We start from the raw sequence: 14548 nt of genomic DNA on the forward strand, positions 1-14548 counted from the left end.
GTCGTTCTTGTTAGAAATGGGTCCGGATCTACTTGGGTCCAGTTCAGCGCCAAACTGTCAAGTGCCCTAGGTCTGATAAGGTAATATTTTATAAAACCGAACTAAATCTAGTAAAATCTAGTAAGGTCAGGGTTTGGTGACAAAGGAAGGGCTCAGATTAACTATCCGGGCTGGACTCATAAGGTCCAATTGAATCCTGGTATGGTTTAAGAAATTTCATAAAAGACCCAACTCTAACCCATTTCTGATTAAGATGCACAATTTTTCAATGTAGAAAACGAGGTCAAATTTGTTTTTATAAAACTCGGCTATGGTTTTTCCTATTGTTGATCCGTCAGTACGTCAAAGTCAAATCCAGGTTAGGATCCACCTTAGTCCGATGAAGGCCCGACCCGTTTTGACGGCCACACTAAGGAGCCGTGCATGTTCCGAATTCCTTCATCCTGCTGCCAGCTTCACGTGCAACCCTCTCTCTCTCTCTCTATGGTGGGGCACCGATTTCTTCGTCAAACATGGCTGCTGCAACTCAACTCTCTCTCTCTCTCTCTCTCTCTCTCTCTCTCTCTCTCCAATTGCCCGTTATAATAGGAGAGTGCCCACAGCTTCCAAACATACGATATCCACACAAAAACAATCCTCACAAGTCATAACCCTCTTCAACCATGGAAGTGAAACACCAAACTACCACCTTTGTGAAGCCAGAAACCAGCTTCAATAAGGAGATCCCACTCAACATCTTCGACAAGAAGGCCTCCGACCTCCACATCGCAGTGCTCTTCGTCTACAACACCCTGACCGCCAGCAACTCCAAGATCAAGCAGGGTCTCTCTAGGGCCCTCTCCTACTTCCCTCAGCTCGCTGGCCGTCTCTCCGACCGACCTCCCTGCATCTTCCTCGATGAAAACTCCGGCGTGCCCGTCTTCGAGACGACGATCTCCGGCAAGATCGATGACTACCTACCCATCGAGCCATCCCCTTCCCTCTACGACCTGCACCCCCAGCCCGAGGGCTCGAACCCACTCCTCATGATCCAGCTCAATAGGTTCGACTGTGGTGGCCTGATAATCGGACTCAGTGCCAACCACAAGGTCGCTGATGGCCAGTCCATGAGCAACTTCTTCGTCTCATGGACTCAGTTGGTCCGAGCCCAGAAGCTTGAACACCCACCTATTCATGACCTGTCTCTCTTGGTCCCAAGGGACCCTCCTGTGTGTCAATACCCACACGAACACGTAGAGTTCTTGGAGAATCCACCGGTTGGGGACCACGCGGATGTGAAGACCATGGAGAACCTCATTGTGAAGTACTCGTGGGACTTCATAAGGGAGCTCAAGGAGAGGGCAAGCTCAGAGGCCAGGCCTGGGCTCAAGCACAGCACCTTCGAGTGCCTCCTGTCACACGTGTGGAGGAAGGCCAGCATTGCTCGTGGGGTGCGTGATGATGAGGTCACACGTGTGAGGGTGCTGGTGAATGGCAGGCCCAGGTTGGGGATCCCACACGAGTATTTTGGGAACTTGGTGTTGGAGGCGTACCCCACCACCAGAGTGAAGGAGCTTGTAAAGGTAAGCATGCGGTAAAATGGCACGCATTGATTTCATATATTTTGTGTTTTTTTTTTTTACGACAAAGAACTCTTGCCGGTATTCGGGCCACTTAATGGGCTCTTTTCCTGCAAAATAAATCACAGACATCCAAGCCCTTACCAAAACAAGGGTCAGCACCTTGTCTACAGGGCCGCTGCCACAAGGGTGATCCAGGCCGGTGTATTTTTTATATATTTGGTGTTACATTTGAGATCATGTTTGAGGTTTTTGAGTTGAAACTTGGCTAAGTTCGTGAACTTTGTGGCTGTTATGTATGCACGAAAAGTGACGAAGTTCGTGAACTTTTGTGTTATTAAAGCCATGGGGTTGGTGAAGTTTTGTCTTGTATGGCATGATTTTTCTTGGAAGATTACAAAGAGCTTAGTGGTGGCCATCTGTAAGCATGAATTAGGTGACTCTGCAATGACACACGAAAAGTGTCGGCACACCCTTTTCTCAAGGGAAATGCTACTTTTGGTGGGATGCCACGCAAACGTAACTTGAGGAGGATATATAGTGGCCTTTTTGCTTTTGAGAGAGTCCAAAATAATGATACATAGAATAGAAAATAATTATGTTCTATTTGAAAAAGGAAAAAAGGAATGGGCTGAAAATAGCTAACCCCTTAGTGCATAAACCGCATAAAAAAGTATATGGTTGTGTTATAGGTGTAAACCAAAGTAGCCATTTTATATTTCAAACTTTCTTTCTTTCTTACCATGTTTATTGTCTGAACTGACAACTTTAATCAACCTTTTGGCTTTAGTAAGTAGTAGTTTTCACTTTTCATGTGCTATTTGGACTTGGGCCATCTTGTTTAGGAGTCATTATCTAAATTTGGTTCTTTTGATAATTGTATAATATATATTGATTAACACAAAAGAAGTTGGGCCAACCATGATCTATCTAACTGCTTAACCCTTATGAATTCCTAGTTTTTTCACTATCTAAACTGTTAAAACATGTTCAAATTCCCAAACAGGAGGGTGTTGGCTATGGTGCAAGGTTGATAAAGGAGGCTGTTGCACGAGTTGGGGGAGACTACTTCCAGTCCTTTATTGACTTTGGGGAGTTGAACAAAGATAAGGAGTTGGTCCCTTCACAAGATGTAGAAGACAACTTCTTGATCCCAGACTTAGAGGTTGATAGCTGGTTGGGGTTCCAATTCCATGAGTTGGACATGGGGGGTGGTGCCCCTTATGCCTTCATGCCCTCATGGATCCCCATGGAAGGCATTGTCATAATAGTTCCTGCACCTTTCCAGGAGAATGGAAGAGGTGGAATCAACGTAATCGTCACTCTGTTCAGGGAGCATGCAGAAATCTTCAAGCAGATCGCTCACACAATTGACTGAGAAATCAACATCAACACTGCTTACAATTTTACACTGTAATACAAGGAGAAGTTTAAACTATTTTGATACTATGTGGCTTAGTTCTTTTTTTGTGTGTATTTTTTGGCCTTTGTTTAACAAGAATCAAATCAATAATGAATAGCAGTTATATATAATTTTGCTTCTATAATTGTTGTTATGTGCCAAATGATGGTTGAGCTTCCATTAGCATGGAATTGCACCAAATGTGGGATTCAAGAAACCTTGATCATAACTGCTGTCACGGGCCTATTTTCTTCAATGGGTACTCGTCAGCTCGCTTGCCGATCGCAGAAACTTGTAATCAGAGTGCAAAAGAGCAAAAGAGAATAGAGGGAAAGAAATTGCAATCACAAGAAGCAATCACAACGAGGGTGAACAAAAGAAAGCTCAACGCATTTACTTCATTCACAATTTTGCCTGCAGGCTATTACAGTTCAAGTATACGGGTTGCCCATTCAGGTATTGATTCACCTGAACCAGGCAGCTTACATCAGACTCAACAAAAGCAAAACAGACTCTAAGCACAATTGTACATTGTAAGTCGCAAGGGAACATGCTCCCCCCTTCAAATCATGTGTCGTCCTCGGTGTCATCTGTTTTGTGGTAAACCCTGACTTCAGCCGGGTAGCGATTGTTCATTCGAAATGCAGGCTCCCACGTTGGTTTCGTTGTTTCCTTCCACTGCACCAAGTATTTTTTTGCTTGCCCTAAGTAGTTGACCTTGTGACGAAGGATCTGACTGAGGTGCTTTTCGGCCTGTTGTGTTGTCGGGGCTCTCTGCATGATGAGAACGAGTTGTGGCACACTGTGTTTCAGGTCTCTATCATCTGGATGGAACTGCTTGAGGTTGCACACGTGGAACACCGGGTGCACCTTGAAGCCTGTGGGCAACTCCAGCTTGTATGCCATCTTGCTCACCTTCTTTGTGATGGTAAAGGGTCCCTCATACTTTCTGAGTAGTCCGCGGTACCGCCCGCGGAAGATGCCTGTGCGACCAGGATATAACTTCACCAAGACTTGGTCCCCAACTTGGAACCCTGCAGGCCGACGGTGTTTGTCCGCCCACTTCTTCATTCTCTTTGCCGCTTTGTGTAAGAATGCCTTCACCAACTTATTTTGCTCGTGTCAGTCGCGAACAAACTGATAGGCGAATGATGACCTTCCCTTTTCTTGTGTGGCAAGAGTGTGCGGGGTCAGTGGCTGCTGCCCCGTAACTATCTCAAATGGACTGTGGCCTGAAGACTCGTGCTTCTGCAGATTATAACAAAACTGTGCCACATCAAGGAGATTCACCCAATTTTTCTGATTGGCACTAACAAAGTGCCTAAGGTACTGCTCCATTATCCCGTTGATGCACTTTGTCTGCCCATCTGTCTGCAGATGAAAGCTTGTTAAAAACAGCAACTCAAAGCCAAGTAGCTGAAATACTTCACGCCAAAACTTGCACGTGAAGCGAGCATCGCGATCACTCACAATGCTCTTTGGTATGCATCAGTGCTTCACCACATGCTTTACGAACAACTCTGCAGTCTTCTCTGCAGGGCACTCCTTGGAAGCTGGGATGAAGGTGGCATACTTTGATAAACTATCCACCATAACCAAAATAAAACTGAGGCCCTCTACCTTCGAGAGACTAACAATAAAGTCCATGGAGATATTATCCCAAGGACGTTCTGAAATTGGTAGAGGCTCAAGGAGACCGGCAACCTTCTGGTTTGTCCTCTTATCTTGCTGGCAGATGAGGCATGTCCACACATACCCCTCAACGTCATCTCTTATATGCGGCCAATAGTAGCCGTGCTCAAGGAGTGCTAAGGTCCACTCCTGACCAGGATGGTCAGCCCATAGTGTATCATGGCACTTCTTGAGTAGCTTTTGGCGAAGGCTTCCCCACCGTGGCACAAAGATGCATCCCCCTTTTGTTACGAGGAGGCCATCCTGTAGCCAAAATTGCCGAGTTTTCCCTGCCTGCGCCAGAGAAACAAGGTGTTGTGTGGTCGGATTCTGCTGCGTACCTTCGCGAATGCGGCTCAGCAATGCACCTTCCAAATGCACTTTAGAAGGCTTCGCGCGCACAGCTGCCAGTTCAGCCCTACGGCTCAGAGCATCCGCCACAACATTGGTCTTTCCAACCTTGTACTCCAAGGCAAAGTCGAACTCAGCCCAAAACATCTGTCATCGAGCTTGTTTAGGCGTCAACTTCTTCTGTGTTTGAAAATAGCTCGTGGCCACATTGTTCGTCTTGACGACAAACTCGACACCCAAAAGGTAGTGCCGCCAGGTCTTGAGGCAATACACAATGGCGGTCATCTCACGTTCATGCATTGTGTAACGCCTCTCTGCATCTTTCAGCTTGCGACTCTCATATGCAATCGGATGACCATCTTGCATAATAACTCTGCCAATGGCAAAGTCTGAGGCATCCGTGTGGACTTCAAAGGGTCTCGAATGATCAGGCAATCGCAGCACTGGCTCCCTCACTAAAGCTTTCTTCAAGCCATCGAAGGCATCTTGGCACGCTCCTGTCCAGAGCCATACCCGATTCTTCTTTAACAAATTTGTGAGGGGCGCAGCAATGAGGGAATAGCCTTCGATAAAACGTCGATAATAGTTTGCCAAACCAAGGAATGACCTTAATTCTGGTACTTTGCTTGGCGGAACCCAATCTTGGATGGCTCTTATCTTCTGCCCATCCATACGCAGCACACCACGCCCCACAGCGTGGCCAAGGAAGCTGATCTCCTCCTGCCCGAAGAGACACTTCTCTCGTTTGACACAGAGGTCATTCTCCTTTAGCACCTGAAACATTGTTTGCAAGTTCCCGACATGTTCTTCCATGTTGTTGTTGTAGATCACAATATCATCTAGGTAGACTACCACAAACTTGTCTAAGTAAGGGTAGAAGATTTGGTTCATTAAAGTCGTGAACGTGGCTGGAGCATTTGTCAACCTGAATGGCATTACTAGAAATTTGTAAGCACCATAGCAGGTGACAAAGTTGTTTTCGGCTCATCACCTTCCACTACAAGAAAAATGCTAATTAGCGACGGATATTTGCGACGGATGTTTTCCGTCGCAAAGTTGCGATGGATTAACGGAAGAAAACTATTTGTCGCTAACATTCGAAATATTTGCAAAAGTAGCGACGGAAATATTTCCCTCGCTAAATCTGTCGCTACTTAGCGATGGATTAGCGACAAAATTTTTCTGTCGCCAAAACACTACAAAAAAATATTAATTAGTGACGGAATTAGCGAGGGAATTTTTCCGTCGCTAAATAGCGACAAATTAGCGACGGAAAAATTCCCTCGCTAATTCCGTCGCTAATTTTCGATTTAAATCATCCTGCCTGAAGCGCGGAATTTTCCCTCCCTTCGTTCCTCCTCCCCCCCCCCCATTTGATTTAAACCGCCCTTCCTCTGACGATGCACAGCGGCCCTCCGAGCGTCCTTCTCCTCCCGCTACCTCTCATCTGCGCCGTCCTCCTCCTCCCGGCGGTGTTCCTCGCCGGACTCCACCGCCCGTCCTACCTCTCCCTCGCCTGAGGCCCTCCGAGCGTGACTGGCGTCAGCCCCCGGACCGTCCTCCTCTTCCCGCTACCTCTCCCCCGCACGCCGTCCTCCTCCTTCCGATGGTGCCCCTCGCCGGTCTCCACTGCTCGTCCTGCCTCTCCCTCGCCTGAGGCCTTCCGAGCGTGATTGGTGTCGGCCCCCAGACTATCCTCCTCCTCCCGCTACCTCTCCCCCCGCGTCGTCCTCCTCCTCCCAGTGGTGCCCCTCGCCAGTCTCCTCCTCCTCAGGCTACCTCTCCCCTGCGCCATCCTACTCCTATCGGCGGTGCCCCTCGCCGGTCTCCACCGCTCGTCCTGCCTCTCCCTCGCCTGAGGCCGTCCATCGTGATTAGCTCGCTGCGGAAGAGCGTCCCGATGCCGGAACCCGCCTATGCAAAAAATTTTGCTCCCTACAAAAAAATGAGCTGGCAGAGAGCAATTTTTTTTTTAATTTTTTTTTTAAATTTTAATGATGGATTAGTGACGAATATTATTCATCTCTAATTTAAAATAGCGAATGACTCACAATGGATTATGTCTGTCGTTAATCTGTCGCAAATTAGCGACGACAGTAGCGACAGATAAGTTTTGTCACTACTTAGCGTCAAAAAAAGTGTGATGAAAGTTATTCATCGCTAATCTGATGCTAATCCATCACTAAACCGTTTAGCGACGGGTTAGCATCAGATTAGCGACGGATTTACGTCGTCGCTAATCCACAGGTTTCTTGTAGTGTTCGGCAATCCTCACCTGCCAGTAACCCGATCGCAGATCTAGCTTGGAAAAGATACGAGCACTGCCTAGCTGATCGAACAAGTCTGCTATCAATGGCAATGGGTACTTGTTCTTCACCGTGACCTTGTTCAGAGCACGGTAATTCACACATAATCGTTTAAAGCCATCATGTTTCATCTGGAAAAGGACTGGGGCACCAAATGGGGCTTTTGATCGACGAACAATGTCTGCGTCCAACATCTCGTCTAGCTGCCTACGCAGCTCCTTCAATTCAGCTGGCCCCATATGGTATGAAACCATTGCGGGAGGCTTCGCTCCCGGGGTTAACTCAATCTTGTGGTCGACCTCACGTCATGGCGGAAGACGCTTTGGAAATTCCGGAGGCATCACCCCCCGAAACTTCTCCAATAGTGGGGCTAGGGTTGGCGGAACTGCTGCTTCTACCTTCCCTTCATCTGCATGCACTGCAACTAAGAATGTTTGCTCCCCATGCTTGACACCCTTCTTCAGTTGCATTGCCGATAATACTGAAGACTTGCCTTTCTGTATAAGGCATTGTACTGTGTGGGACAGGTCTGACCCCATGATCATCAGCATGTTAAACTTTGGCAACATCATAACATTCTGGCTTTGCAGGAATTCCATACCCAAAATCACCTTGAAATCGTCTAGGGACACCACAGAGAAGTTGGCTTTGCCGACCCAACTCCCCACTTGAGTAGTCACATCTCTTGCTTCACCAAGGATGGGCTTGGCCTCAGAGTTTACTGTTTTGATAGTCCTCTGCTTTGGCCCAGTTTTCAAGCCCAACTGCTCTGCCTCTTCCCGCGAGACAAAGTTGTGTGTGGCCCCGGAGTCTATCATTGTTGAAGTAGACTTTTCATTCATAATGACTTCTACGTACATAAGTTCCTTACTGACCTGCATGTTCTTAGTTATGCAACTTCTAGCTGCGTTAATCGATCGCATGGCCCCCATCCTTGGTTGCATGGCCTTAGTGTCACTGCATTAAGTATCGTTGCATTATTCCCGTGCAGCATTGGCTTGCCCGTCGTCCTTTATAAGGTGCTTTGGGCACTGCCTGGCGATATGTCTATCGCCGCAGAACCAACATGTCACAACCGCACCCTTGTTGTTGTTGTTATGCTTTGTGAAGTTTTGTTTCTTTTCGGATTGATGGCGTGTCGACGCCTCACCTTTATCATTGTGTTGCTCATCCTTCTTGCCTCCATGGTCAGGCTTCTTCCCAACTTTGGTTGATGGGGTGAAAGGCTTGCGTTGAGTGTCAACTAAGCGCTCAGCCGCCACATATGCATCTTTCAAAATATAGGGGTTGATCATTTCCACTTCAGACTGTGCTCATGGTTGAAGTCTCACAATGAACCAATTGAGCATGTTGTCTTTTGGCATGTTAGGTATCTCTAGCATAAGCTTCTGGAATGTTCTGACATAGTCTTGCAACGAACCAGTGTGTTTAAGCTCATGAACCATCCGGTAAGCCTGCCCTTGCGCATTTCTTGGCATGAAGTAGTTGCGCAACTCTATTTTGAAGTCATCAAAGGTGTCTATCACACATTGACCCCTCTCCATGTTATTACGCTTCCGCCTCCACCAAGCGATAGCATCTCCATTAAGTAAGGCCGTTGCAACCTTAATCCTCAGATCTTCGAGGGTCACATTCTGGATATCCAAGTAGTCTTCTACTTGGAACAAAAAGTTCTCAATGGCCTTGCTATCGGGAGAACCATTGAATTTTGTGGGTCTTGATACATCAATCATTGATGGTCTCTCACCATTTCCGCTATTTAGGGTCATCGTCCGCTGCAACGTACGGTTCTTCAACTAAAGCTCCCCTACTTCAGTCTGCAAGTCGGCCACTGTAGTCGTCAACGAAGTGATTTGTCCCATTAATAAGGTTACCTGCTCTTGCAGGCTCGCCACCACATCATTCAGTCCATTGAATGATTCACATGCGCGTGAAATCGCTTCCTCATGCGAAGTCACCTCTTTTACCAGCTTGTTAACAGTTGCAGCCAACTCTTCTTGGCTCCGAGGTGAACCCATTTCCTCAATTTCAGCAACTGCCTTGCCTTTGGTGTTGTGCAAGTTTTGATAAGGCATCACAATGTCTTGCTCACAAATCGCAGCATATCGGTGTGTTTGTCGACACCGACTCCGGAGTTCCTTCTCCAGCACGAGAGCGGGCTCTAGTACCACTTGTCACGGGCCTATTTCTTTCAATAAGCCAGCGCGGCGCGACAGTCCTTCCTCACCGCCGCAAGCCTACTCGTCAGCTCGTTTGCCGATCGCGGAAGCTTGTAATCAGAGTGCAAAAGAGCAAAAGAGAATAAAGGGAGAGAAATTGCAATCACAAAAAGCAATCACAATGAGGGCGAACAAAAGAAAGCTCAACGCATTTACTTCATTAACAATTTTGCCCGCAGGCTATTACAATTCAAGTATATGTGTTGCCCCTTCGGAGTATTGATTCACCTGAACCGAGCAACTTACATCAGACTCAACAAAAGCAAAACAGACTCTAAGTGCAAGTGTACATTATAAGTCGCAAAAGAACAATTGCAGTGTCTTTATATAATGGTCAATAAGTTTTTTTTTATTTATTTTTTTATGGCGAGGAACCCTGGCCAAAGGAAAACCCAAGGTGGGGCCACACCACCACTCTATCGTACGTGGGCCACATCTGAAAGCTAAGGACACACCCGTGCATCACCGGGATTTGATCCGTTGCCTTCATCTCAGTACGTGGGCCACATCTATGGGCTGCTTGGTTCAAAGCATTATTATGTATTGAATTCTTTTTGGGGACGTCTGTTAACAAAGACAAAAGGTGATGTATAGTCACTGCCACTGGTTCAACATATCATTATAGTTGCGTTTACTGTAATCTTGCTTGCCCCATCCACATGGGTGGTTGGCTTTGCAAGTCCCATTTCCACTACTTATTTCAACTCGAGTATTAAAAACACAAAATTCCTACGTCATATGTCTCTTTCTTTACGGTGGGAATTGATGTAAGAGTCGATTTCCTCTGTTTTGTTATCGACTTTTCTTCTCATGAGTGGCAGTATATCTAAAAAAAGGTTCGTATCCCAAATAACGCAGTTGGTACCTATCCTCTTTCTCATGAGTGGCAGTATTTGATTAGGATTGAATAAAAAAAATGGGGAATCTTTAAAATAGTGAGGCGATCTTTAATGTAAATTTCCTCATAAGATGTGTAATTCTAAATGGAAGGAGCAAAAGATTTCCGGAACTATAATCAGACAAAATTGGAAAACTTCCTTTGACTGGAAAATGTGGGTACCGCTGAATACTGCAGAGTTCGAAATGAAGTTGGTGAAGTTGCAGGTGCTTTTTCATAGTCAAGCTGGGGCGATCCATGAAGCTGGATTGTACCCAATCAACCAATCCCCTCAAATAGATCCCGTGCTTCAGCTTCAAACAGATTATATTGAAAGAATTAGCATATAATTTTTGCAAATTTCAACAAGTCCAGAAGCAGATCCTCACAAGAATGCGTAGGCTTCAAACAGATGTATATTTAAAAAGTAGCCATTAGGATTCAAATATTGTAAATTTAGTCTCATTCAATCAAGTGGGTGAGCCCATTGAATACCTTCTGAGGCAATTATGTCAGTCCATGAAAATACTCAACATCTCTTCTCCTTCTTTTCTTTTTTCTTTTTTTCTGAATTGAGAACTTGCAGCCAATTTGGAAAAAAATCCCTATCTCATCCATTTTGAGAATCAGTCCACCATTCTCACTCTTATTACAAACTGGTCCTTCTATCAACAGCTGTTAATTTGACCATGGTCAAACACTGACCACGTTTAACTGATCACCAAAATGCCCTTGAGTTAGTCTATTAACTTTTACAACTTAATTAGTCCCTACCTTATTCACATTTTTGCAAATTGGCCTGCCCTACGGGTGGGCAACCTGCCCGGCAGCTCGATGAGCCAAGCTGACCTGGCTCACAATGGTCAGGTTTGGACCATGATTTTAAGGTTGGGCCAGTTAGGTACCGGGCCGAAACTCGACCAGTTATATACGTGGGCTAGGCTCAAGCCGGTCGACAGGCTACTGGATTGGCCGGATGGGCCTAAGTTATTTATTAATTTTGTAATAATATAAAGATTTTAAAAATTAACTATTATATAGTACCTTGAATAACTATTATTATTTAATTAGTTGTACGAGAAGTTGCTATTTACTAATTATTATTGTTTACCAAATTAGTTGTACTAATTAAAAATTAGTTGCATGAAAACTTGCTACTATCTCATTAACCCATAATTTCAGTCAAGCATTTTTGCATTTTAGGATTGGGTCAGGCTGAACTCAACCTGCTTCACATTGCCCCGTTGGGCCGGGCTATAGGCTTCTCTTCAAACTTGGGCCCATTAAGATCCGGGCTAAAACCCAGCCCGTTAATAAACAGCCCGGGCCGTTGACCGGGCGAGCCCGATAGGCCCTTTCCATTAGTGGGCCGGACCGGGCCAGCCCGATGCCCACCCCTAAAAAGAGCCCTTTAGCAATTACCATCAGAAAAGCTAACGGCACTTAACCTCCGGACCTGATTTGCAAGGGTTAATCAAAAGGTAGATTTGCAAAATAGCATCAGTCAGGGGTTATGTTGCAAATGGGCTATAAGGCAGGAACCAATTTTGTAAAAAAATGTTTCTTTTTATTGTTAGGCAAGCTGGATGATAAGACCCGTTCAATTCGAATCTAACACCCCTCCACTATAGCAGTGCGACATGGTGATCCCACTATCTAATTTATGATACAGAAAATGCATTTAGCCAGAGCCAAAGTGGCGATTAGATTAAGCAAAAAAACCCACTGATTACCAATTTGAACAACCATGTTGAATCAAAAAGTAGGAATAAGATGGAATCCAAGTAGTTATAGGAATCAACACATTGACACATTAGGTTGTTTGGGAATACATGGTGGGTGGTGGTTGGACAGTCAACTATGGATTACCATATCGAATTATTAAAATTTTATTCTTTCTTTTCATACAATTTAAATATAATTAATCAATAGATTGCATTTCTTGTGGTTTTAGTAGAATGCAATGCCTCAACCATGTTACATTTTTTATATGATGAAGAATCTTCCTAGATCTTTGATAGAAACCTGCACTTGACATTCGGGTTGTCCACTTTCAAGACTTTGGTAGTTGTTGAACTTTTGGACAAACTAGCTTAAGCAAAAAAAAAAAAAAAGACAGTTGATTATTACGGGGACACTTGATCAAGTAATTAAATCAGTCATAAACCTCATGATCAAGGGAAGTTTTAAATTAGCCTTATCTTGACTACTTTAAGACAAACTTAAAATAAGCATTTCCTTGATATGACTGCTCTTAGGACCATTTTGTTGTTATTTCAAAGAAACGATAATATATAGTATATGGAAGGCATTTGAGAACAATTTTACAATGATCCACATTTTTTGATGTTAAAGAAGTAGATAACTCAGAATAAACTTATATTCCCTAGCTAAAGGTGCTCTAATAGCAACCTTTTAATTTTTCCATGGATACATACCGCTCAGACTTAGCCTGTGGGGAAAAGACATGCTACGTTCTAAGTCATGGGATGGGGGCCCAGCAAAAATTGTGGTAGTTAAGTGTCTTTGATCTCACGTCTCTTCCAAAGATGACCAATGAGTTGTCTAAGACTTTGGTTGTTAAACTTTTAGACACACTAGCTTAAGATTTATAGATATATAAATTAATCTTATTTTTTTATATAACTATATAAACTGAGCCTAATCGAGCTTACCGAACTTATTTGAGCTGGACTGCCAGCTCGTTTATGTGTTTCGAGCCCGAAACTTTGTTCAAGTTCGGCTCATTTATATTTCAAACAAGTTTGAGCTGAGCTTAAACGAGTCGAGCCCGGGCTAACTTGGCTCGTTGTGCATCCCTATTTATTGCAAACCAACTTGGACTTGAGCGACGCAAGGATGGGTTAGGGCAGGTTAGGTTCGCAGTGTATCAAAACAGATACACAAGTCATCCCATAATTAAAGCTGGCAAACATCATGAACAATCTAGTTGGAGGAGGAAGCCAACAATCGAGCTAACTCCATCTGTGTGCAACCCTGTCAGAGCTATTCTTCAACAACCTCATTACATGATCTCTCACAGTATGAATCGACGCTTACTTAAATTGATTCCCCAGCCTCTCTTTGTCCCCCAAACAGTTCCTCATTTCGCATACACCATATTTGCCATATAATCAAATGAAAGGACACGTTCGGGACGCAATTAATAGAAACCATAACAAATAAAAAAAATTCTCATTTTGATTTAAAACCATTAATGTCATTTTTAGGTATTTTTTATGATTTTTTGAAAAATGGGAAGGCCCTATTCACACTTATACAACTGAAAAAGTATAGATGCGTAAAGTTAAATGCTTTTTTTTTTTTTTTATAAATCGAAGAAACCTCATCTGGCACGAAAACCTGATCGCACTAGCTCAGCCTGCCATACTTACAGTCGTCATGCTGCAGTGTAAAACTCCAAGGGTAGGACACCTGACCCCACGGCCTATGCTATGTGTTAGCTTGCATAGAGGGGTGACACTCATGGAAATCGAACAAAGAGTGTAACACAAAGACTTCCCAAGAGGTCACCCGTTTTGGTACTACTCTCGCCCAAGCACATTTTTTTCTACTAGGTGTGTTGACTCAAACCATGGTCAAAAGCTGAGACCAAAGCATTATTCCCTACTTTACTAAGAAGGTCCCATTATTGACATCAACATGCAAAACTCCAATGCCAACAACCACTTGTGTTAAGCTGGCTGCAAGGTGGAGCCAAACTCTCCAACTCACTCCATCCTTCTCAGCACCCACCAATTCTTGTAAGCCAACCAGTTTCTAGGAGTTTAGGAACTGGTACCTTAAGACAAATAATTTGCCGGACGGGAATGTCATAATTTCAATAACAAGGAAGATGTCTAATTTGCTGTGGCTTTAGGACCCTCAAACGTATGCCAGGAGCATCCTGATCATTCTCTGTATCTATCGTAGGTCTAGGCGTGTCTAGTGTTCCTTCTCCTTCTCCTTTTCTATTTTTTGTATTTATTACTTGAGAAACCCGACCCCTAGTGGCAGGTAGATCTTAGATCAACCCTTTCAAAGTAAAAGTTTTTATAGAAAATGATGCATTTTAAAAAATGCCCTGCAATTTATCAAATCCGCCAAACAGATAATTACTCATGTTCTCAATTTTTTCTGCATGCTTTTACCCATTGGCAGGT

The 14548-nt window shown here is 44.4% G+C and overlaps 1 protein-coding gene across 1 annotated transcript; it reads left to right on the plus strand.

Moving 5' to 3' along the window:
• The first annotated feature begins 614 nt into the window (after positions 1 to 614).
• Positions 615 to 3106, plus strand: LOC149834594 (tryptamine hydroxycinnamoyltransferase 1-like). Its single transcript, XM_090010205.1, has 2 exons — positions 615 to 1562; positions 2566 to 3106. The coding sequence occupies exons 1-2, from the start codon at positions 663 to 665 to the stop codon at positions 2935 to 2937; spliced, it is 1272 nt and encodes a 423-aa protein (XP_089866331.1). The 5' UTR covers positions 615 to 662; the 3' UTR covers positions 2938 to 3106.
• Positions 3107 to 14548: the final 11442 nt, after the last annotated feature.

Source organism: Nuphar pumila, chromosome 6 (genome assembly GCF_984573655.1).
Source record: "Nuphar pumila chromosome 6, dmNupPumi1.hap1.1, whole genome shotgun sequence".
In the NCBI taxonomy this organism is placed as follows: domain Eukaryota; kingdom Viridiplantae; phylum Streptophyta; class Magnoliopsida; order Nymphaeales; family Nymphaeaceae; genus Nuphar; species Nuphar pumila.